The following is a 25,998-nucleotide window of genomic DNA, read 5'->3' as shown; positions in this document are numbered from 1 at the left end:
TATGTTGTGTGCTGATGCAATAAATGTTGTTACAATGATAACGTATCTTTGTTTTGGTTGTTACGCCTATTTACATGTTTTTTATGACTCTTTTACTGTTGAATCGAGATTAACCTACTACCATGATTAAGAACATATTATATATTTTTTCATACAATTTAACATATGTTAATATACTTTTACCCTAATTCATTTTTCTTATGACAGTCGGTCGGTAGAGGATACCGGATGTCGCAATACTGTTCAAAGCCTAACGGTACAATTATATTAACCATACAAATTAATAAAACAAAATTTTATTTATTTTTAATTATTATATTATTAGATATTATTTATTCAAAAAATTCTTTTAATATAGTTTATTTTATATTTAAAATGACATCTATAATAATAAAGAAGAAGATTCTCTTTTAGATAATTATATTTTAAAATTTCAATATTTTAAATTCAAAACTATTATTTGTTACCTTTAAAAATAAAAGAAATAGCAAAAATAATTTAATTTTCCATTTAAAATATTTTTACACATCACTATTTCATAATATATTAAAGTTTTTTTCTCTTCCATATAAATCTATATTACTTCTTAAATGTTGTGTACATTTAAATTATATTACAATGCATATTGTTCTCGCCTGCTCGAATTCGGTCAGATTACGGACAAGGGGAGCTCCACCTTCGATTACACCCACGCTCAAGTCAATGAGAGCACATAATGTATATAGTGGAATATATTGCAAAGATGTCAGTTGAATGCTTCCTGTGGTTGGTTGTCTATTTATAAGCCTTCATGAGCTTGGATTTCTCACACTGGTCCCTCCAGGCATCAATGTGTCATATTATGGTAACTTTGCATTAAAATTTGAATATTATGTAATATAATTGGAGCATTTATATAATATAATAAAATATATTAGACAAATAAATTGAGACATTTATGCGATATAATCAGGAAATATTTGTAACATAATGGAATATTGCGTCAACATTTATAATGTAATCAGGAATATTGCGTTTAGCATTTATGCTGAGACTTGGACGTACTCTGATGAGCCTCTTGGTCGGTATTGAGACCCAGATTCCTCGGCCGAATTCCTAGCCATTTATCGGAACGGTACACATATATTTCTTCTTAAATAAATATATAAAATCAAAATTAATATAAATACTAAATTTTAACTCATTAAAATAATATAATAAAAAAATTGCAATTGGATTAAGAGAAAGAGAAGACTTTCCTTTTGTTTGAAATTAGCTTGACTTAGAAAAAGCCATGATTTTTTACTCAAATATTTGATTTTATTAGTATCCTGTTTTAAAAACACTTAAAATTAGGAGAAAGAAAAAATAAAAACATATTTCTCAAGGAAGGAGGAGAGACTACAAATGTTATCAGTTTCAGTCACACAACAGATTAATAAATTAAATAGATTATTTTATTTAAGAATATTTTGTTCTCTTGTTCTAATTTCTAATTTTTCGTGTTCTTCTTCTATTTTGCTAAATTTTAACTAAAAGTATAAAATAATAAAGGAAAATATGGTTTGACACGCTTCACTTTACATCCCATTAAATATTAATTTTTTTAATTTTTTTAATTTTAAAAATTATTTTAATATTTTATATTTTATTTAATATTTTATTAAAAATATTTTTTTATTTATTTTTAAAAAAAATTATTATAAATATTAATATTTTAATGTAAGTGTAAACTGGAGGAGGGTTGTAAAAAATATAATCGCCCAATAATAAGCATGCCTTCAATGTGTGTGTCAAACCTGGTTAAATTACTATTTAACTAATTAAATGAGTGGAGTAAAATTTAACCCTAATACTAAAAAGATCATGTTTTTTTGTAATTCAGTTAGAAATTAGGTTAACTGACATATAATAAGAGTGAGAGAGAGAGGGAGAAGAGAGAGAGAAGAGAGAGAGAAGAGAGAGAGAGAGACGTACATCCTAAGCAAGAGAAGGTGGGGAGACTCAGAAGTAGCGAGTGGAGTGGAAGTTTACAGTCCTCCGCTGTCACCCAAATCCCCAAAATGTTCAATCCTCAAACCTCGCCACCGCCGCTGCCGGTGATGACTCCGCCGGCAACCCCCCTTAACTATGAAACGGCGTCGCACAAGAAAAATCGCAGAACCACCGGAGTTCCCGTTCCTCTTCCTCATTCAGTGGAAGTGATCGACGTTGACGATTTCACTCCCTCCTCCTTTTTCACGCCCATTTCCTTCCTAGGCACGATCAAGTCAAACGTTGTCTCCATGGACCCACACGACGGTGCTTCCAAACCTGTCCACGTCGTCGACCTCTCCGACACCGAGGACGACGATGATCTCCGTGTCCTCAATTTCATTCCCACAAACACCTCCTTTGGCAAACGGAAAAGGTTCACGGGAGAATCCTCCGGCGCAGTCCCCTTCGACTGCGAAATCTGCACTGAAACCAAAACCTCCACGGAAGCTTTCTCCATCAACGGCTGCTGCCACGTCTACTGCAAACACTGCATCGCTCTCTATGTCGAATCGAAGCTCCAGGATAACGTCGTCAACATAGGCTGCCCTGTGCCGCGATGCAGGGGATTACTGGAAGCGGAAGATTGCCGCTCGATTCTCGCCCCTGAGATTTTGGATCGGTGGGGTAAAGCGCTGTGCGAGGCGGTGATTTCTGTGGAGGAGAAGTTCTATTGTCCTTTTCCAGATTGCTCTGTGCTGTTGATTCGCGACGAGAAGGATGAGGGTATCAGAGAATCGAATTGTCCAAACTGTCGGAGGATGTTCTGTGCGCTGTGTAGAGTACCCTGGCACGAGGACATGCCCTGTGAGGAGTTTCAAAAGCTGAACGCCGAAGAGAGGGGAAGAGAAGATGTGATGTTGAGAAACCTTGCTAAGCAAATGATGTGGAAGAGATGCCCCACTTGTGGGTTTTACGTTGCCAAAACCTCTGGCTGCATGTACATGAAATGCAGGTAACATACCTTCATACAATTTCATAAATTTGTAATTTTAATTGCAATACATTTCCATATTCAGAGTGTTTTTTCAGTCATGCTTCTCTGTTTTGTGCATCGGGAACCATTATTCTCCTTTTAACATAAAAACCATGCTAATCAGGACTTTTGTGTAAGAATTAGCATGAATGGCTTGGCTTCAACCACCGTCTCTCTTGGCTAAATTTTGAATATCTCATTTAAAAGGACAAAATATGGCATAGTTTGTCCATACTTATCATTATTACGAACATCCTCAAAGTGCACCTTTTTTTAAGTCTTCATTGGTTCATTTCACTGTTTAATTTCGTGTAAGAATCAGAAAAATGACTTACAAGCAAGCAGGTCTTTTAACACATATTTCAGGGTTTTAAATTTTTATGTTAACATGTGACCATGTTCTATTTAGGTATCACATTTTTTAACTAGGTTTTCGTGTGGTTCTTATTAAGAATCATGCATGAGACTATTGATCAGTCTTTTTTTTCATTCTTTTTCTACCCATCTACTTCCCCCACTAGATTATTGTGAATGGTAAATTATGTAAATTCATCATTCACATAATCTTTCCAAAGCATGAGGTTCTTGCATATTATTTTAGTTTAATGATCTCATCTGCTTGCTACAGGAGAAGTGAGAAGTGGGAAATTCATGGATTCATGTCAATATTTTATAATGCATTTATGAATTTTTGTTTCATTTTGTGTTTCAGGTGTGGGAGTGCCTTCTGTTACAATTGTGGGGTTCCTAACTTAACTCCCTTCCATCACTGCATGTCCTGTAGACGGTAATACTATTATGGCAGCAAGGAGGTTTCAAACAAATCATCTCATGGAAACTAATCTAAACTCTTCTCTAATGCCTCTTACCCACTGACTTCATTATATATATTTTAGTATTATTATGTACAGTTTATAATTATATTTAACATGTTGGAACACAATTTCTATTTGTTTTCAGTGTGACTTTATGAATGAGTGAGACCTATGAATCTTTGACAGCTCTAAGGTTTATTTCCTTTTATTTATAATAGTGTGAATAAGGGAGAGTTTGTTTCCATGAAAAAAAAAATTAAGCAATAGTTGTTAAAAATGCCTTACAAGTATTGAATATAAAGTAGTTCTTCCTTTGAATTTAAAAAATACCCAACAGATTGATAGCTGTAGAAATGATGTGTCTTTGAGAGATGTAATTTCACTCACCAGTATATTTAAAAGTTTAATAGAATTATTTTAAAACTTTGAATGTAATTGTAATGTGTTCAAACTTACTTTAAACTACAACAGGAGTTAATTTTGAAGTTAGAACAAACAAATTCCTCCATTAACCTTGTGTTAACCCATTAGTTGCATTATGACTAAATTAAACTTTTGTTGAAAACCAATTTTTAGTTTGACTTGTGACTGAGTTTTAACCATTTTCAATGAATGTATTATTCTGATTGAGTCTATAAAACTGAATCTTTAATGACTGAAGTTGAAATAGTTGTTGTTTTTCTTTTCATTTTTACAGGAAAGGGGAGAGAGTTTCATATATACATGTTAAATAAAACATCAAATACATGAAAAATTATAGTAAAATATTCAAAATAAAATTTTAAGACCATAAGTACATTCATGTATAAGTGAAAAAAATAATTTTCTTGGGGGCTATCACTTTTATTTCTTATCTTGAATCATAGACTAGAAGGAAATTTGTATTGTATATGGAGATGAAGGGGTTTTACTTATTCCTCTTGGAGATAGTACAGCCACTTGTGGTTATCATGTTAGTTTTCTGCAGAGAATGGGGACCACATTGAGAATTATTCCAAGAGCTATCTGGGGTGGAGGGACTCTGTGTCACTGTGTGTGTACATTTCTTGTGTTTCATGCTTTCAGTCTTTCATACTTCAATTTTAATTATGAGGTTCAAGGGTTTGTTGCCTCAGGTGGTGTCACAAACATTTTACTCTTTTTTTAATACAATATAGTAGCATCTTCAAATAAAATTAACAATTTTTTTTAATACAATGAACTATACATAAAATTCAATAAGAAAATTTAAGTAAAAAATTATTCCTACAATATTAGTTGCAAATTTTGTTTAATAAATTTGTTATAGTTTTTATTATTTTATTATAAGTGCTCTTTATATTTTGTTTGCTTCATCCTATAATGAATTATGCAATACACATAATTTATTGTAAAGATTACATAATCGAATATAAAACTTATACTTTTTATATCTTAAATATAATAAATGAATAAAATAACAATAATAATATAGATATAATAAAAATCAAATACAATAATTTTATAATAAATATATTTTCTTTTAATTTCTCTTGGTTTTCTTTTAATCTAAATTACTCTCATTTTGATTTCTTTCTTCTCTGTTTTCCTTTTTTTTTTTTTCAATTTCACTTCTTTGTTTTCCATTCAAATAAAAGATTATTACAAATTAACAAATAATTAGAATCATGTCATGATGTTCAGCTTTTTTTTTCTCAAATTAAAGAATCTAATCATTTATCTTATTAGATGATTTATAATTATTTTAAAAAATTTAATGTAAATGAAGAGTAATAGTGACAATAATAGTAATAATAATAACGATAATAATAATAATAATAATATACCAGCTTACATTGCTTTGTAGTTTATTTACTTAAAAAGGTAAACATTGGGTATGGTGCAAATGAGTTTCAAATTAAAATACTTTTTTTCATCAAAGTTCAATCAAGTCAATAGATACAAAATTCAGTTAGTAGTTAAAAACTACACATAAGATACTGTAATTGATTTTTCAGGTATTTACTTTCTCACCAATTCTCAAAATTTACTTTTCTAAGGGTCTTAATAACTGTTGTTGCCAGCAAAAGATTGAACCCTATAATAACTACATGTTAGCACTGCATTCTTAAAATGGTGGGTTATTTAATTAAGTATAAATAGATATTTTTCAAGCTTATAAAGTAAAATAATTAATTTTATGTTATCTAATTTTATTTTATTATAATAAAAATAATTATATTGTTGAGATAAATATTTTGTATAGAAATAGAAAAGATAATTAATTTAAAAATAAATAAATAAAAATTAATATTCTATTGAAAAGTTTAAAACATCAATTAATTTATCTTTTCTAAAAGAATCTGAAATTACAATCTTTGTGAAAATTAATACCGTGGAACAGAACAAATATCAATTAATTAAAAAATTGTTGGTAAGAATTTAACTCATTCAAGCACCCAAACAATAATAAGTAAGTTTCCCCTTATTATTAAATGTATTGATATTAATGTTAGCTTTTTATATTAAGTAACGAAAGTCTATTTGTCTATTAAAAAACTCTTTTATTTTAAATAGAAAATAGTTATTTTTGTAATAACAGGTGTCTGCACAAGTATCAAGTTTATACTCTGTAGTTTTTTATGAATTTAATTATCCTTTTAATCTTCAAAATTTGTAATGACTCCAATTTTCATTTCTCAAACTAAAATTATAGTCCCAAATTTAAAAGTTTTAAAAACTAACTAAATAGTTTATATATTGACATTATCCACATAAATATATATATATATATTAAAAAAAATATTCAAAATCACTTGTTACATGCTACTACTTTTAGTATTTTAAAAAAAATGTATATCTAACTTGAGAAACAACTTGTGTCAGAAACCAAATAAATTGTCTGTAAGAGCAGTGCAGGAGTTACCTATTGAGTGTTGTAATATACGTGTATAGATGTTAGTAAGTTGGTCATACCTACCTCAAATACTATATAGTGTTACCACATGTTAAATTATAATTGGCAATTGCTTCCTGCAACCCAACACTCAACAAAATTTAAAATTCAACATTGTCTTTGATTTTTTTTTATGCACAAATCTGGAATTGAGTTTTATATATTCTGGATTTGGAAGTTCATTTTTTATTTCATTTTAGGTTCTGGATTGTTATATCCGAAAATAAATTATGAGTTTTAAATTTTTATATCCAGAATCGTGTGTTATGGTGTTGAGAAATAAGATTCATAACTCATTTACGTTTGCTTACGGATTTGACATCCAGAAGATCATTTATGCTCTTCAGGTAAGCTTCTCAATGGTGAAATCCGAGTGACATGTTAGTTCTAAATTTGTATATCCAAAACTTTATAATTTAACTTATGGATATAAATATCCGGAAGACAAATTTTTTAAATCATTAAAAACAAAAAAGACATTTCACGTCAATGTGTTGAGTGTATGTCTAAATTGATATGGTGTAGGGAAAATTAGCCATTATAATGTTACAACTTTTAAGAATAAACAATATTTCTTTTTCTTCCTGCACTACAAAACTTTAAAACTTGTATATAAACATACTAATATTAAAGTTTATTAAAATATGACTATTTGGTTAATATTTTTTGTGTGCTAGAATTCAATTATATATATATATATATATAGAGGAAAAAATAGATGGTGAGGAAGTAAGCGAGAAAGAAAGAGTAAAACTAAAGATCGTTTCAATACAAAATAATTTTTAATTAAGTATAATTATTTTTTATGATGATTAGATTGCCAAACGGAATATAGATATCAATGTTTCTAAATGATATAAATTTCATTACAAAGCAAATCCTTAAAGTTATTTCCCTTCTCTTTTTCAGAATGAAAAATATAAAAAATATTTATATACTGTCATAAAAACTGTACATCACTGAATTAGTATCAAGAAATGAATGAGCAAACATGAAACAAAGGATGCTGCCATAAACCTTGTTTGAATAAACTTAACTAATTTTTATCTTGTTACTTTTTTCTCTTCATGGAAAAATGTGTTCAATCACCACCTTGTCTCATTAACTCATACTAAAGAAATGTGCAAATTTTAAATAATAATAATAATAATAATAATAATTGCAATGAATTCCTAAGTGTACCCAAGGTGTATGAAGACACTTTGGCAAAATAAAATTAAAAAAATTAAAAAAAAACTCTAAAAAAGCTTTAACATAAGTGTAACAATTTGAGTCCTATGAATTGAGAGAGAGAAGTCTGAGCACATAGGATATGTAAGTAAATCTATCTAAACACTTGGCATGTACATTTTGCTCTTGGAAAGTGACACCATCATTTCACCTGTTAATAACCATTTGCAGTTTTTTGGGATTTTTTACTGAACTTCAAGGCACTGCACCGAGGACACACGTACTCCAATCCATCGGTTTTGGCGTAGTCCTGCCACACAACAATATACAGTGCTCAGAAATAATCATAAACTTTGCATCTCATATTCCATTCACTTACAATCTCAAGCTCATGGGAAATGAAAATCATTTCTGATTTTTCTTTACTTCAGAAATGCTACCATTTCCAACATACTTTTTATGTGTTCACATTTATTTGAAGTTTCATCATGAAACTTAGTCAGAAGTCAAAAGCAAGATTCAATTTGTTGCAACTTGACCTGGTATTGTCAATGTACATTGTAAAACTTCAACCAAAAATTGTTTAGTGTGTTGCCTGTAAAAAGCAGGTCTTTCTTGCTTAAACAACACAACCTGCTCCATTGCAATTTTACATGGCACCCAAAGGAGCAATAGAAACAATTACAAGACAGAAAAGTGTTTTAAACTGTGAAGGATCCAAAAATCTAAAAGAAACAAATTCTCTTTGAAGGGCTTTTACTAGCCATGCATGTATTTGATCTTTACACACAACACAACACAACAGTAAAAAGTTGGTAATACCTTAAATGCTCCAAGTCCCTGCCGCCGATCACAGCCAAAATGAGCCCACTCACCACATACACCACAGTTCACCCAGTCACCTGCTGCACTACTGTTGCTCCAACAAGAAAGGTAAATAATAGTCAATAAGACAACTTGGTCACCTCAATATCCAAGATAGGTACAAAGAGACAGCAGAATGGCAGACCTGTGACACATCAAGCAGCACTCTCCATCTACGTCATCGTGAGCTAATTCATATTCTAAGAGATAAGTTTCGTAATGTCTTTTGAGTGTATTGCCAACACCCTGATAGCAAAAGGAAATAATCAATGTCTCCAACAATGCATAAAATCTAAAATATCATTCTTATGTTTCGAAGCTGAGAAAGAAGGAAACTGTTATATATCCCTTTTATTCATATAGGTTTATAAACTTCACATAAAATTGTCCACAAAGAAATTTCCTTATTTTCTTATACACATTGTATAACTGAAACAAATGCAATTCAAATTTCCTGTGCTGCAAATGGCAGGAGTCACATACTACAGTTTTTGTTTAATTCCTCTACCAAAGCTGACTATGGGTCATGCAACTTGCATAGTAAGTGATTATAGCATAGGAAGTATTTGTTTACTTAGATACATCAAATTTAAGTCGGTGTCTGCAAAGAGAGCTTAATACTAATAATGACTGGTAGGATCCAATGGCAAGGTATGGATGGAACTTGGTCCACACATTGCTAGCTTTTGTGGAGTGATTCTCCTAAGTTTCTTATCAATGACACTCACTAGTGCATTAATACAGCAATTTCTGCCCTTAAGTAATGGGAGAACATAAATGCAAAGAAAATATGAGAATAGAAATTCAAACTCCTTATACTAGAGACATCAAGTGAAAAAATGGGTTCCTGTCATACAGTAATGACCTAAATATTTTTTTATAAGAATTAGTGCATACCACAGTTCTCAACTAAGATAAACTGAGTGGAAATATATACCATATCAGAAACATTCATCTCAACAAAAACTGCAAGATTCCTGATGAGGGAGGGATTGCTAAAGTTCATACCTATAGAATTTAAAATATATGTCAACTAAGATAAATAACTGAATGCTTCATATGAGCAAGATATGCCATATCAGAAACATTCATCTCAACAAAAATTGCAAGATGCCTGATAAGGAAAGGATTGCTAAAGGTTCACTCTTATAGAAAATTAAAAATATACTATCACCTAGCAAGAGGGGAATGTTCTGTACTTTAGTAAACTTGTAGGCCAAATTTATGAAAATGATCTTAGCCACTACATAAGCACATGTAATGAAAGGAAATGTCATGTTAAAGGAAAGACAAAAAATAAGTTCATGATCCATACAGTCATTCTATTTGTCAAAGTGTGATTCCGCATCTTTGAGAAAACTTGCCCTTTCCAATTGATACCATTTCCAACATGAAAGCCTCCTCTTGAAACCACCTGAAATGCCCAAGTGTCTACGTTACAGTTTGTACTTTCTACACTACTATCCTGCACTACACATTTAGCTTTGAGTAACAAAATCTCCTACCTCCCTGTACAAGTTGAACAGGTCAAGGCGTTTTGCATTCAAAATGGCATCAGGGAACTCTGCAAGTCCACCTGGCGGAATTAGACGATTATGCCCCCGAAGGATCAAAAACTGCATTACATCCCTCAGGAATTCCTCCTGCCAGAAAATGCATCAAGGAGAAACAAAAAAGAGAGATGGGATTTAGATTTGACATAAAATACATTAATAATTTGATAATACAACATTTGATGCAAAAGGCATGAAACCAATGAAAGTAGCACAAGTCAACAAGAAAAAAAATGTAAACCACCTCTGAGCAAACACGTATTGGAGCTCTGTCACAACCATGCTTTTTCATAGGTAGTGGATTCAAAGAAATAATCTGGTTAGCTTGAAATGAGTTCGACACGGATTTCCTATTTGTAACCGAATTAGGGCCTGAAACATTATGCTTATTAGGAGCAAGCGGCTGATTTGATTTTCCATGGTCTCCATCATATCTTGCACCTCCAGACAATCCAGAAAAGGGGAGAATCTTGTGTCTATGAGATTGAGGGATTGGTCTCATAGCAGCAAGATTTAATTTCTGTCTATGACCACCAACATCTTCAATTCCCCGGCCACTAGGATTGATAGACTTTGAACTAGAGCACGGTTCAGATCTTTTTCGACTGGGCGGTGGAGGTTTCAGCCAACTTGGAATCGCAGAGAAAACTTGTTTGTTACGACCGTTTTCTTTCTCCTGCCTAGTACAAAAGAAAAGGAGGCGCTCAGCATCATCTTTATTAAAAGATGCAACTGGCAATCCCTGAATGCTAGCAATTCCCAACATAACAAGGCTGCGGTATGACAGATTGGATGCAAGCTGTCTCAGAACCTGTGCACAAATATAAAAAACCATCAATCAAACATAAGGTTTCATTATTCTAAAAGAAAAAAGAAACTACGTCCAAATGTTCCAAGTAGCTGAGTAAGCATCTAAACAAACTGAAACAAAAACCTCCATCTAAACCCCTTGGTTGTTTAAAAACAATTTTTAAGGCCATTAAATTATATTTTAGAAAGCTTTAACTGACAGAAGGAATCTTAAGAAACAACATTTACCTGTGAAGCCCATGCCGGAAGTCGCATACAAACTTCAAACACACTAGATCCACAGGCTACTGATGCTGATCTTCGAGGCTCTAAGGAAGGTGATTTACTTTGTTCAGGATTAGGAAATGCCTGAACAAGATGACTCTTCTCAATGAGCTCTTTCTTAATGTGATTCTCCAAAAGCTGAGCATACAAAAAAGGAGAGAAAAAAGTGATGGGTAAGTAAATTTTTTTTGAAGATCATATATGTAAAAAGGTCAAAGCTGAGTGCAAATTCACCCGTGCCTGATCATTAAAACAAGTGTCTGCACTACCAGACACCAAAAGTGATATATGAGCAGTACTACATGTGGATATATCACAACGCATAGTCACTACACCCCGTGAGAATGTTCCTGCCTGCAGAGGTGGTGGTGGAGCACTATAAAATATACAACAGTAAAAGAAATTAATAAACTGGATAAGATGCTAATAAAAGAAAAAAATTAAAAACAAAATATTAGTTCCAAACTAAAGACTAGTACTCCTAAAAGTATTTGAGTGTGGATGTGTCTGACACTTGATAATGAAACCCCGGACATCCAAAATATCTTATTTTCCCACTGAAAATAAAAGATGATGCAGAAACACATGTATCAACTCTCAGAAGTCAGAACCTTCAAAATACCTAGTCCTGTTGTGAAGTTTGCATCCTCGTATCTGAGAAAAAGCCAAAGTAGAAACAGAAAAATGTACATGAGTAATAAAACAATTCAATGAAACGATTACAGTAACTAAATATTAGTAAATCTCCCATTCTAGTCCCTGAGATTGTAAATCAGTCCTTTTAGTCCTTGACATCACATAGTCCTCATTTAGGTTCCTTACTTTGTATAAATTCATTCATTTTAGTCTTTTACCGCAGTCATTGGCAGTTAGACCTGGTAATCTTGGAGGAGGGTTACTTTTTGGGTTTGTTAATGGTGAACCTGATCCCATGTACGAACTAAATGGCGGTTGCTTTGATCTATGCATATCTCTTATGTATTATGTAGATTACATTGTCCAAACAAGGTGACAAATGCCATACGATTTATCTACTTTCTTTTATATGACAGTATACTTTATGTCATATAAAAGTATATTCAATATCAAATTCAGTAGAACATTCCTAAGGCGAAACAAGCCAACTTTTGCCACAACTTAGACTATAGTAATTACTTAAATTGATTGAAGGAACAACATGCAATTTCGTATGGAATAGTAAGTAAAAATATGATCTCGCACCCAGAAAGCAATAGGCAGACAAACCAAGAAATCCAAGTAAACACAAGCAACAAACTTACTTCTGTAAACAGAAGAGCATTGAGCCCATCCTCTAAAGACCCCAACAAGCAAGCATCCTTTTTGGAGGGGAGAGGGTAAAAGAAATGGAATCAGTTTATAACAGGAAAATCACATGAGAAGAACTAATAGCAATAACAAAATGTAAATGAACTAAATAAGCTATACAGGCCTACCAATGTGCAAGGAACCCCACAAACAAGAAATCTCATGTTCACATCTTCATCATATATCTTTACAGCAGAAATAGTCTCAGGTGAACTTTCCTCTTCCTCTTCCTTCATGTCTGCTACACAAGGACTAGTATCAATGCTGGGAGGAACCCCAAGAATTTGAGGCCCAAGCTTACCAACACCTTTCTGGCTGTTAGAAGGTAAGACATTGTTTTGTATACAGTATAGTCTAAAAGATGCCAGAGCAAGCTGGAAAGCATCCCATGTATGGCTGGATGTACTACAAAACATAATATCAACCATTAGAAACACAATATTAAGGGATATATGCATGTTATGGTGATTAGTCAAGTAACTTTTAGCCAATACCCAAGTAAACCGTAAAAGTAAAATAAAATAAACTGCTTCCAATTGTTAAAACTTGCTACATTACAATACATAGACCAAAATACAAAAAAAAATCAAAACATTTTCGTGTCACCATGTGTCATGTCTGCTTCTTCATTGGTAGAAGCCAAAATTAGTCAATGAGAAATGTGATTACAGTCATTAAACCATTTCTATACAAGAAAAGACAAGCACAACCAGGAATTGTTATATATGTAAAGCATGACACCCAAGATGATAGACGGCCATACCTCTGTCCAACAGAGAAAAAAGAATGACGAAAATGTGAAGCTGCATACTTTGAAAAATCATTTTTCCAATAGATAGTGTATGGAACTCCCTGCCAAACAAAAAACCTTTATTCAATTATTCTTTATGATAAAGGAACATAAAAATCAATATATTGGATTGTCACATCTTGAACGTCCTGATTAAACCAGCTAGTTTAACCCATAATTACTAGGCTCGCCATTATCCAATACAAGGTATTGGATACATTAACAATAAAAGAGCTTCATATAATTAAAGATTACATGATCAATAAGCAAATTTGAGAGTACTGGTTCCACAAAATGGTAGCCAATCAGCCATTTTCAGTTTGCAGGGATAACTAGTGAATTATGAAACTATATACAGTTTAATCACCACTTCATTAATTACTTTAAACCAGCAAACTTTACATTTCATATCAAATCTGATTTAAAATAAAAAATACCTTATTACGGAGTGCCTCCGCCAATTTCTCTCCCTTAGGAGTTTCCAAATAAACCTGCAACAATATCATGGAATATTGAACATCAAACAATACACTCTCTGTATCAAACAATCACAGAACAAAATCATCCGCACAAGACTCACGGTATTAGGTAATTTGGAACCAAATAATCCACACAATGCTTCTGGGGCAGACAGGTCAAAATCCTCCCATACAAGGGGTCCAATTTCTCCCCTATCTTCCAGTAGCTGACCTTGAAGGTAAACAAAATCTGGCTGTAGTTGTTCAAGAGCTCGACCGAGTTCATCAGTATTAGGTTTGATCAATAACTTGACCTAAATTGACACACAAGATTAAAATTCCACTTCAGAATATATATTTTTCTCTCACAACCAACAGTAAACAGAGAGAAAACAAAAGTAAAATTTGCATAAATAGAAACTCAGTGGTCACCTCAAGACTGCCAGAGGAAGAAAGCTCTGGAAAGGGATAAGGAGGTTGATCCTCAGAAGCAGCACTCTGCTTCTGCTTTTGTTTGGTGTCACGTAATTTACCACTCAGGACAGCAAGGAGACTACAATGTCTTGACGCACCCTGAGAATGGAACATCATGTATAACCAAACTCCTCCAAATACATATATAGAAAAAAGACACCACCACCACCACCACCACTTGTCACAACTAACAAAACACTACTACAATAGCTTCTACTCTCCCCACCCCAATGCCTCTTAACGATTCTACAAGATAACAAATCCAACCCAGAAAGAAGATAGGAATGAGGTTTTAGCTTTGTCCCGTAGGAATTGGGAACAACAACACAACTCTTAGATTGAAGAAAAGGGAAGGACCCAGATCAAATTGAGGCGAGAATCAGCAACCCAATTGGTCAAATTCCGAACTTGGCGAAGAATTCAGGAGGAAAATCCACACCCCAAATCGAATCAATGTCAATAAAGTCAAGAAAGAAAGTAAATTAGGAACCCTACAAATAAACCTCCCCAATCGCTCTATCATCCACCAAACCGAAAGCCCATTTATAAATTCAAATATTACTAAAAGTATTTAATTGGGAAAAAATATTAAATCAAAATCAAAGACCTTTTTGTGTCTCGGCACAGTCCCAAACTTCTCCACACCACAACACCAATTGGGTCAGTCAAAGTAAACCAATAACTGAAGATATACAATAATATTACAATTACAATAACTATACAAACATTAAATTCGCCCCCTTTATGTACGATCCTAATTAGATTAACCTTTTCACGATTCAAATACAATAAATCCAAGGGAAATAGAATAAGGGGACGCCAAAATGATAAAGTTTCTTATTATCATTATAAAATAAAAGGAACAGGAAATGTCTTTCACACATGATTCGATAACTTTTGAAAACGTAGGACGATACAGATGACGATGCCAATGCCAATGGCATAGGATATTATAATTACTCAAACCAACAGGATTCACAACTTGCTTTGTTTTATCTTTTGGTTCAAACAACTGAATTATGTTATGTTCATACCCACGCGCACACGCTCTTCTAAACAACAACATCCAACTTCTGCTGCTTTCTTAATTCCTTTTCTCTTTCTCTTGCTTCTTCTTTCTCCCTCTCTCTCTCTCTCTCTCGTGATTCCCTCTCTGCTTAATCTTTATTCTCCCACTGTTGGTTGGTACTTTGACGCGGACACGACATACCAAAAAGTACAAGGAAATAATCTCGGAGGACAAAATAGACAAAATGGAGAGGTGGTTGAAATTGGTGTAAGCATACCTAATCAAAAAGGTTTTTACTGAATACAATAGAAATTGGAAACGGTTGAACAATTTGTTGCAGTTAAAATGGTTGGTTCAACGATCTTGTAACTGGGTACGCCGTATCCGATTTATTGTTTTTTTAACGTTTTCAAAATCAAATACTTTTGAGAAAGCTTAAAAATTGTTAAGGTTTTGTTTAGTCATTCCACAGCATCCTACAAAGCTGAGTAAATTTCCATGTTTGTTATTAACAAAACAGATAAAAAGGATTTAAGAAAAGACAACAAGGCAGAAAGCTGTACCCAGAGTTTCTCTTCTTACTCAATATCTACTCCACTTAATGTCTTGTTTCAATACATAACTTATTTTTATAGATATTCTCAATAAGCTTGAAAAAATCAATTTTGAAGTTTCTCCTTTTTGTGTAATTATATAATCACAAATTATAACCTTTTCAAAATTACTTATTAAAATGTTATTAATTATTATTATTATTATTAGAATATAATTGTTAATATATATATATAGAGAGAGAAAAGGAGTTTTAAAATATGATTTTTCTTTAAATTTAAGAATTTGAATTTTATATTGTATATTTAATATTTTGTACTTTATATTTCATATTTATACTTTATATTTATCAACATTAAATAAACTTTCTTTGAAGGAACTTAGTATTATTTATATAAAAATAAAACAATTGTTCTTATCGATTATCGAAATTGAACATGAATCACCCCAAGTGATGAACGAGTTGTTTGTTGAAGGATTGTCAAACTTGATTAACAAAGACGTATTCTTTAACATACAAGTTAGTAAAAACTTATAAATACAAGAGTGTTTAAGTAATTGGGTGAAACTGAATTACTACTCCATGAAAAATAAAGTTATACTTATAAGTTTTTAGGTTTAGTGAAATATCTAATGATTATTAAATATTGAGATAATTTTTATTATAATAGAAATTAATTTTTGAATATTTGAATTTGTATGTAGTTTGACTCAAGTATCTTAAATAAGTAATATATTTTCAATATTTTTGGATACTAGGTAATACAATAATTATTGTATTTGTTTCATGTCAAAAAGACCAAAAGAAAAGTAAAATTTTGTGTTCAAACTTTTGGAAAAATACTACATACTCCTATATAGGAATTAAATAAGTAGTAGAAAATAAAATGATAGAAAAAAAAAGTCTGAAATATTAAAATCAATTTCAAGTAAAGGATAAATTCTTAATATTGGAAGTAATTTTCTTCAAAAATAATTATTAAAAACACTTAATTATAAAATCACAACTTTCACTCTATTCTTGATATAAATGGATAGGAAAAAGATAATGAATGAAAATAATTTTTCACCATTAATAATCATGATTGTGCCCATCTATTATTAACAACTAAGAGTTATGTAATATCTTCTTGTTTTTTCTAATTTTTTGGAATGTTATTTTCATTTTTTACAGTTAGGTAACATTTTTCTCTTGTACATTTTGTATACATAGTTTTAAGATCATCAAACTCTAATCTTTTATTAAATACCATTGAAATTTGTAATTCATTTGAGCATAATATAGGTTCATTCTTTCTTAAAATTGATTGATTTCAAGGTTTAAAATCTTAGTTGTGTACTCAAAATGAATTTTGACGTGATACTATTTTTTACAATCTTATTTTTAGATTTATAAAATCTATTTTAAGGATTTTGAAAAAAAATCCCACTATTTATATTCATCCTTCAAAGTTACTAATTCTTAAGGTTATTTCTATGAGAGATCCCACATCGACTAGAGATTAAGATATTTCATTGTATATAAGTGGATGCAAACCTCACCTCATGAGCTGGTTTTATGGGGTTGAGTTAGGCTTAAAACCCACTTCTTAACATGGTATCAAAGTCATTTCGAACCTATCCTAGCAAGTGTTAATCATAGATTATTGGACTATAATAATAAATAAATCCATTGTTTTAATTAATATTCATGTAATTGGATTTATTTGGGCCTTAACTATTATCTTTGGTAATTTTATGTTTTTAGGGTAAATAATCTGAAGCATCTACCTTTGTGAATGGAACAAATTTTGAGGAGAAGAAAGAGAAAATAAGAGCTACAAGATCTCAGAAAAAGAATTAGAAGCAAATCTTCTGCAAAATAAAAAGAATTATGGAAAGTGGAAACTATTTACAAAATCTAAACTGCAATATTTTCCCAAGATCCTTAGAGCAGAAAAGCCTATAAAAGGACACAAGCATCAAGGAGAAAAGAAATAGAGCTTCATAGGGTTTTCTTAGTTTATTTTCTTCTTTGTAATTCTTTTGTTTTGCCTCTGCATGGAAGGCTAAACCTTTTTTGTTGATTCTTTTGTAATTTCCCATTGAGTTCTGAGGTTTTGTTCAATAAAAGTTTTATTTTTCAATTCTTTATAGTAGTTGTTTTTATTGTCTAATTTTCTGTAAAACTAGTTTTTGTGAGTGGTTGTACTCGAACACATGATTGAGAGTCTTCCTTATCTTAAACTTTGGTTTCTTAGTTAGTTCGCATTGTTCTAATTAATTTCTTGGGCGCATGATTCAAGAGAGAGGAGATAAGCATTCCCATGGAGTATACGCATGGAACAAAGTGGGTATTGATTAAACCAGTAGACGCATGTTTTACTGGTGAGTTTTAGTTGAATCAGATCGACACATGTTCAATCTGGTTTAGCTCGGTTAGAGGATTGAGAAAGGATTAATCTTTAGAGAACCTATGAAGAATTCAATGGTGGAAGAATTGGGGATCAACCGCTTTTTATTTTCTCTTTCAATCTCTTTTGTATTTTCTGCACAACTATCTCAAACCCCCTTTTTTATCTTTACTGTTATTGCTAACTTTTATTGTTTGCAGATAGATTCTAAACACTTATTTACTGATTTTATTATTGAATTCGTTGGGAGACGACTTGGGGACATTTGTCCACAATTATACTATCATCTCTCTAGTGTTAGACAAGTGTACGCTAGAATCATATTAATTTGACAGCAAAACGATAACTATCACTCACCTCATGAGCCGATTTTATGGGGTTAAGTTAGGCTTAAAGCCCACTTCTTAACAATTTCGATCTAAAACTTAAAAGGAACATCATTTTCAAATAATTTATGATTTTTAAAATAAAACTGTTTTATTGTGATCTGAATCAGTTTTGATAAGATAAAGACTCAAATATATTCATTCAAGGTTCCATGAAAATTACTAAATTAGTAAAATGACTAAATTTACACTACATAACTTTTTTTTTATGAGGATTATGTAACTTTTTTACTTATGAGGAATTTTGGTAGGAAACATTTTCCCACCACATGTTTGTATCACCAAATGTTAGATGTTCATTAAATATGATAATCATTAACTAAAAGACATGGTTAAAAATACAACCAAGATATTACAAGTTTTCCATCGTACATATTTCTACATAGGTTGTCAAAAAACTAATTTCAAAGGTCGTCATTGAAAGTGTATTATATAGTGGTGCACAAGTATTCTAAATGTTGCTTTTGAATTACAACAAATGCATGGAGTTACTTCTGGTTATTTCCTTTATTTCTCCATGAAATAAACAATACAAGTATACTTTGACATTAAGTCACTTCTTATATTCACGAGTATTTTATATTTGTCATTCTTAATTATAGATGTCACTTAAGTATTATAATGATAACTCTCAAAGAGAGTATATAAATCCAAACACCACTTGACATAGTTTCACAAAAGTGAAAGATTTACAAAAATAACACGCTCTCATTTTGCGTCTATAAGGTGATCTATAGAAGTTGCACTCAAAGAAGACTAATCAACATGCACAACAATAATAAGTTCACGTAAAAAATTAGTTGATTTTCAATTAAGTTTATAATATCACTTCTTGATTCCACACTTCCAAGGAAGAATTACTAACAAAAACAATTATCTATTAAACTTATATTAAAATTAAAAATAAAACTAGTTTTTCACCCCCTTATTATTTATATTCTAAGATATGTAAGGTTAAAAAGGATAGTGAAGCCAAAAATACTAAAAGATATTCTTGATCACTAAAAAATCAAACCTAACCATTAATTAAAAGGGTTCAAGTTGAAATTTCAAATCTCCTTTTTTTTTACTAAACCCCATTTTTTAATGCATTAGCTCAAATAGAATAGAAAAATTGAAGAAAGAAAAATAATTTACTTTAAGCAAAGTTTTAAGATTGAGAACTCTAAATTGCAATTGAATAGCTATAACTAAAAACAAAACTTACAATGGAGAAAATAGACGTATACAGTTAGAGATAATTTGATAAAGCAAATGTTAAAGAGTGGAATATTTGTCATTGATTATGTTAAATAACAACGAAATCTAGCAAATCCTTTGATGCAACTCCCTAGGGAGAAACGTGATTTTACAAACATCAAATTACAAACATCAAGAGGGAATGAGACTTGATCCAATTGCGAACCAAAAAGTGATGAAATCAAACCTTTAATTTAGAATCAACTTTGTATATTCCTATAGTGTATCAAAGTGCTAAATATTGCGTCATTGAAAGAATAAAATTTGTAACTAAATTCTATGTGGTATTGATGACTTTCTACGGCAACCGCGTTGTCAAAAGTAATAATTTGTCCCAAGGACGGATATCGATCCCACAAGGAACAGTTGAATTATCAAGTACAATATTCGCTAAATATAAAACAGGACAATTAAAAATGTGTTGAAAGTGCTTGTGTTGGCAATGATCTATAAGAAAACAGACAAAGAATTAGTTGCTTCAAGTTGTAAAAATAGGAATTAGGTTTCATCTCTCTCTCACTCTCATGTATTTTGATTAACATGTTAATATTAAGTTCTTTGATTAAAATTGATGTCCATATAAAATTCTTTTATATTGATCTCTCGCATATAAAATTATTAAGAATGTTTCTTAAATATCGATCTCTCGCATGCTTATAAAAACAACTTAGAATCTTGCTCAGACGTTAATAACAATTAATATTTCAAGTCTATCTCTAGCACTCAAATATGTTAAGTATTGTTGTTTAGGTCAGAACCCTAAAAATACCTCTTAGTCAGATTTAAGATTCTCAAACATGTCACAACTATTTAGAAGCAAAACAATAATATCAATAATCAACCAATAACATAATACTATATCATATTTAAATATCACCTTAATACATAAGAGTTCAAACAGATTACTCTCAATCACAAATGGTAGAATTATCCATGCATACTTCTGACACCTTCCATTCTCCCAATTGGTTACAATTCACTCAATGGTGTTTTCCTCTCAATCTGGCACACTAGGGTTGGGCCTCTAGCCCTCTATTTAACCTAATTTACTAGGGTTAGGTGACTTCTTGAATTGTGCCGATGGGCTTAATAATAAAAACATAAAATGGTCCAATTTGTCTGACGCATTCTTGCTCAAGCGAGAAAGGCGTTGATTTCCAAAAACTTCACTGGAGCATTCTTGCTCAAGCGAGAATGAGCTCGCTTGAGCGAAAAACTTCGTTGTTGAGTTTGACTTTTTTGCTCTTTTTGTGTGTTTTGGGCCTTCCAGCTTTCTCCTTTTAGCTTATTTTATTCTCTTTAGCCCAATCACCTTCATTCTTCTCTAAAAACCTGAAATTAGTTAACACCAAAATTTGGGAATAAAATACTCTTATTCAAATAAAGATAATAAAATATGTAAAAAGGTATAAATTCATAAATTAAGGATTATTTTATATATATTTTAGCAATTAATACTCATAAGTTCCTATATTTTAATATGAAATATTACTGAAATTAGGCACTTATTAGGTATGTAGACTTTTAAATTTTTACAAAGTTTTTAATGATTTTCATTTCCCTTATGGATGGTGTATGATTTGCAACATACACTTAATAGAATCACCTATATAAGTGTTAAGTGGGTATGCTTGCATGAGATTTTGGCAAGATTTTTATAGTACTCGTGAATATTGGGCACACAAATGGCCTAATAAGTGGAACACAACGATAATTGTAAGGGTGTATTATGATTGACTAACCGCTAACACACATTAATTAGTGTTTTTAGTTCATATAGCTTGTTATACCATATACTCTATACTTTGAGTGTTAAGTTTCTTTATTTAGGATTTGTTTATATAGCTTATTATACCAACTCTAATGCATTATATTTCATATGAGACTTAAGATTGTATTCTTTCTTTCTTTCTTTTGTCTTATGTTGGAGATTGTTGTGAATAATGGGCATTACAAAAGGTAAAATAATTCCACAATGTTTAGTTTCCTCATTCTCGGTTTATATACCAAGACACTCTATATACCTTCAAAATGGATGGCAAAGGTAATGTGTCTCATGCACATGAATTTGTGGTCCTCATTTGGACTTTTTGTGCATGGTTAAGTTTAATATCATATCGCAATAAAGAAGTTCAAGTTCTTTTAATTACTTAGTTTTTTTCTTTTTATCTTTAGTTAATATAAATGTTTTGAAGCCTAACATGAAAGCTTTTTATAAAAAGAATGATTTGAAGCCTAGTCCAGATTTTATTTATCTTTTTGCCAAATTTTCTTTTTCTTTTACCTTTCAAACGTTGGAGCATTGGTCACCATGTTATTGTTATCAACCAATTTTTACTACAAATAATCCATATTGGATAGACCATTTAACATTTTATTCATCAAGTTAATATAAAAAAAATTCTATAATATCAATTTTTTCAAACAATTTCTATTTTTGCTCCAAGGCTTACTCATACAATTATACTATCTCAACACATAAATAATCATCTAAACTCTCATTTACGTATTGCCTCAAAGTTTGAAATAGTCAGGTTTCTCATAAACAACATCATTCTCGTCACAATAATTTATATAGCAAGGTACAAATTCAATTCCCATAATTCTACACCTGCAGAAATGATTTACTAAAATACCCAACAATCTATGAAACCTATATTACAATTAAGAATAAAGCTAGTTTATCATATATGAGATTCTTTATACTCTAAGATATATAAGGTTGAAATAATGAAGAAGAAAAAAACGTATGGGCCACTCAAAAATCAAAACCTAGCCATCAATTATCAAGGTTCAAGTTCAAAATTCCAAACCTTCATCTTTTCTCGCTAAACCTCATTTTTTTTAATGCATTAGTTCAAAGAGAATAGAAAACTTGAAGAAAGAAAAATAATTTATTTTAAGCAAAAACTTTAAGATTTAATGCTTTAAACTTTTTTACTCAATTTATGGAAGAATTTCGTAAATGAGAAGGAAGGAGAGTTACACTTATGAAGGAAGGATGGAAGAAGAGAGATAGAGCAAAGTGGTTGTTTTGGTTGAGAAGAAAAATTCAAGGTTTCTAGTGGCACCCTGCGATTTCTAAATACACACTCTCACTCTTATGTTTTTATTATTCTATTTTCCACCCATCCACTCAATGCCCATAAATTTGTTTACTCTCTATACAATCTAAGTAAAACACATGCACTACACATATCAATAAATAAATTAAAACTTAAACATAGATTAAGTTTAATTATCACTTGTAAATTAATATCTCACACTTATAAATTAATAATATCACACACTCATATACATTAAAATAAAAAAAGCAAATCCTGATATGAGGAGGTTTAATTATTTTGAAAGAAAAAAAAAATCATGTTGTGATCACTATAATGTGTGGTGCAGTATTTAATAATTTTGAAATATAGCGAAATATAAATTCACTTCCTTATTTTAAGAAATATATATTGTTGGTGTTGAAAATTAATTATTTAACATTAATAATTATAATAACATGATTTTCAAAATTAGATATTACTTGTTAGTCACCTTGACCTTAGAAATTGAAATGAAATGAAAAATGTTCTGGAGAGGTTTGTTCGTAGTTGCTCACCTATTCCTTTACACTGGGAGAGAATGCAATTTTCTGAAATAGGGAAAAAGACAAAACTTCTATACTCTATTATCGTTACAAATGGTTTGTTTTTCAATTAAATTTAAAATTTATTTCTATATTTGATATTTTATTAAATACTTCAACTCTAATTATAAATGTTATAGTAAGAAGATTAAGTTTTATCTATTTAAAAATTAATTGCAAGCTAATTGTGATAGCTTATAAAAGGTTCTCTGAACGAAAACATTGAAGCTAATATAATATACGGTAGAGTATGTAAGTTTTTTCCATTTCAAAATTGAACTGCAATCTAATTGCGATAACGGATAAAATTGGTTCTATGAAGAAAAACGTTGAAGCTAATATAACGCCATAATTTATTTATCGAATTTAAAGTTTTTTAATATTATGCGTCAACGTCATATTAAAATATTGGTATATCTTAGTTATCATTTATTTTAATACATAAGTAGTGAATGAATATTATATTATAAATTTTAAAGAAGTTAAACAAAATTTCATAAAAAAAAATAAAATTAAGCCAGTTAAAATTTTAGGAGCAGAGAATTTACTCGGATGAAAAAAAAAAGGAAATTATTTGTTAGGGCCCTCCTTTTTTGCAGTAAAGTAAAAGCAATAGAAACAACGAAAAACAGAGAAAAAAAAACATAACTGCAATTTCAGTGATTTTATACCTTCATGTGCTTCGGGAAATGCTATTCATTCATGCAATCAAGATGAATATATATATCCAGTAATAGTGAATCAAATGAAACTTTTATAAAACTCTGAATCTTCAGTAACTATTCCGTTATTTACATCTCAAATCCCCGAAATCCATCGAAACATTTCACCGATTTCATCCCCCAAACGGTTGGCTTCGTAATCGTAATCTCCACCCTGAGCGACGTCGGTTCGGCGACTACTCCCTGTGAAGAACCTTCCGGAACTCCGAAACGACATGGTATTCGAAAGACGGTCAACGTAATCCTTCAACCAGCCACTACTGTTATTACTTCCTCCACGCCCTACCTCAGCAGCCAAGCTCGGCAGAGAATCTGCCGCAGCCTCCACCGTAGCACCGTCGTGTTTCTCGCCAGATACGCTTCTCCGGATAGCATAACCGAACGCAACCTCAATCTCAGCCTCAGCCTCCTCGTCGATGAAATACTCAAACGCGCCAACGGAATAGGACCTCCCGCGCATTTCCTCGCCGGCCGCCGTGGAGTTGCGGCCGCTGCTGCTGATGTTCCCTATCTCAAGCCGAAAGCTCTCGCCGCCTCCGGCAGACGACGAGCGAAAAACCTTCGCGAGGTCGGACTCCGACGCACCGACGGCGGATCGGCAGAGCGGACACGTGAGGTTCGATTGGAGCCACGTATCGATGCATTCAGCGTGGAAAGCGTGGCAGCAGAGAGGTAGCAAGCGGAGAAGGTCGTGCTGCTCAAACTTCGATAAGCACACAGCGCAGTCCGCGCCGCCGCCGGAGGCGGCGGAGCGGCGCGTCACGGAAGAGAAGGAGAACGCCGGGAGAGAGCCAACGACGGAAGGCGAAGCGATGTCCGACGATACAGGATTCTCGGAAGAGAATAGTGAAGCGGATGAGGGAGAGATACGACGGAGGAAACGGTTACGGTAACGGAGAAGAACATAAATAGCTAGCGAAACGGTAACGGCGAGGAGGATGAGCATTAGGGCTAGAAGAGTAATGTGTGATGACGATGATAGGTGGTTGTTGGGTGGTGGAGAAGTAGTGCGCGTGTACCCGACGACGTTGAGAGAAGAAAGAGAATTGGAAGAAGCCATAGAGCGTTAGAGTTTGTGAGGAGGAACAATGGTGGCATGTAATGTGTTATTGTTACGTGTTTGATTTTGTTTGTGTTGTGGAGAGTAACGCAGGGAGAGAGAAAGAGAGAGAGAGAGAGAGAGAGAGAGAGAGAGAGAGAGAGAGAGAGAGAGAGAGAAAGAGGAGGTGTTGGTTGTGGTTTTAGTGGTAAAGTTGGTGAAGGGTGATGGCATTGGTGCGTTGTGGTTTGTGAGCAGGTTGTGTGTAGGAGGTTTGTGTTGGAGGTGTTTGAGTACTTGTCCTTTTCCCAAAAGTGGCCACATCCTATATTTGTTGGTTTCCTTCTACCATATCATTGCTCCTGTTTTCTTACATTTTCTTCACTTTTCATCCCTAAGTTTGTTGTAACATTTAAAGCTATTTATATCACTATATCACTCTTATAATTATCTTCTTTATTACTAGTATAAGTATACATTTTTTGAAATTTAAGAGAATACATGTTTAGTGTAAAAAAAGTCACAATGTAATGCTTTAGAAATCAATGAAATGTTTTTGAAAATTTTTTAAGAAAATAAAGGTATCTATGTAATTAAAAACAT

General features: G+C 31.9%; 3 protein-coding genes across 4 annotated transcripts; 1 reads left to right on the top strand and 2 right to left on the bottom strand.

Moving 5' to 3' along the window:
• Positions 1 to 1,859: 1,859 nt before the first annotated feature.
• LOC137821777 (E3 ubiquitin-protein ligase RSL1-like) lies at positions 1,860 to 3,989 on the top strand. Its single transcript, XM_068626530.1, has 2 exons — positions 1,860 to 2,968; positions 3,702 to 3,989. The coding sequence occupies exons 1-2, from the start codon at positions 2,043 to 2,045 to the stop codon at positions 3,778 to 3,780; spliced, it is 1,005 nt and encodes a 334-aa protein (XP_068482631.1). The 5' UTR covers positions 1,860 to 2,042; the 3' UTR covers positions 3,781 to 3,989.
• A 3,849-nt stretch (positions 3,990 to 7,838) lies between these two features.
• LOC137820811 (AT-rich interactive domain-containing protein 4) lies at positions 7,839 to 14,945 on the bottom strand. 2 transcript variants are annotated; one of them, XR_011082697.1, is made up of 16 exons: positions 14,386 to 14,945; positions 14,076 to 14,267; positions 13,933 to 13,986; positions 13,469 to 13,557; positions 12,834 to 13,110; positions 12,660 to 12,716; positions 12,002 to 12,033; positions 11,620 to 11,755; positions 11,344 to 11,517; positions 10,550 to 11,116; positions 10,258 to 10,395; positions 10,068 to 10,166; positions 9,690 to 9,760; positions 8,898 to 8,998; positions 8,711 to 8,801; positions 7,839 to 8,198 (listed from the first exon to the last, which is right to left on the bottom strand). XR_011082697.1 is itself a non-coding variant. In XM_068625067.1 (15 exons), exons 1-15 carry the CDS (start codon positions 14,542 to 14,544, stop codon positions 8,103 to 8,105), a joined length of 2,262 nt encoding a protein of 753 aa, XP_068481168.1. In that variant the 5' UTR covers positions 14,545 to 14,945; the 3' UTR covers positions 7,839 to 8,102. The 2 variants fall into 2 exon arrangements, 1 of the variants encoding a protein (XP_068481168.1); XM_068625067.1 differs by lacking the exon at positions 9,690 to 9,760.
• Positions 14,946 to 24,279: 9,334 nt separating this feature from the next.
• Positions 24,280 to 25,613, bottom strand: LOC137823029 (E3 ubiquitin-protein ligase ATL4-like). Its single transcript, XM_068628098.1, has one exon. It carries the CDS (start codon positions 25,414 to 25,416, stop codon positions 24,433 to 24,435), a length of 984 nt encoding a protein of 327 aa, XP_068484199.1. The 5' UTR covers positions 25,417 to 25,613; the 3' UTR covers positions 24,280 to 24,432.
• Positions 25,614 to 25,998: the final 385 nt, after the last annotated feature.

The sequence above is a fragment of the Phaseolus vulgaris genome, chromosome 9 (assembly GCF_000499845.2).
Source record: "Phaseolus vulgaris cultivar G19833 chromosome 9, P. vulgaris v2.0, whole genome shotgun sequence".
Lineage (NCBI taxonomy): Eukaryota > Viridiplantae > Streptophyta > Magnoliopsida > Fabales > Fabaceae > Phaseolus > Phaseolus vulgaris.
This window is presented reverse-complemented; position numbering and strand designations above follow the sequence as displayed.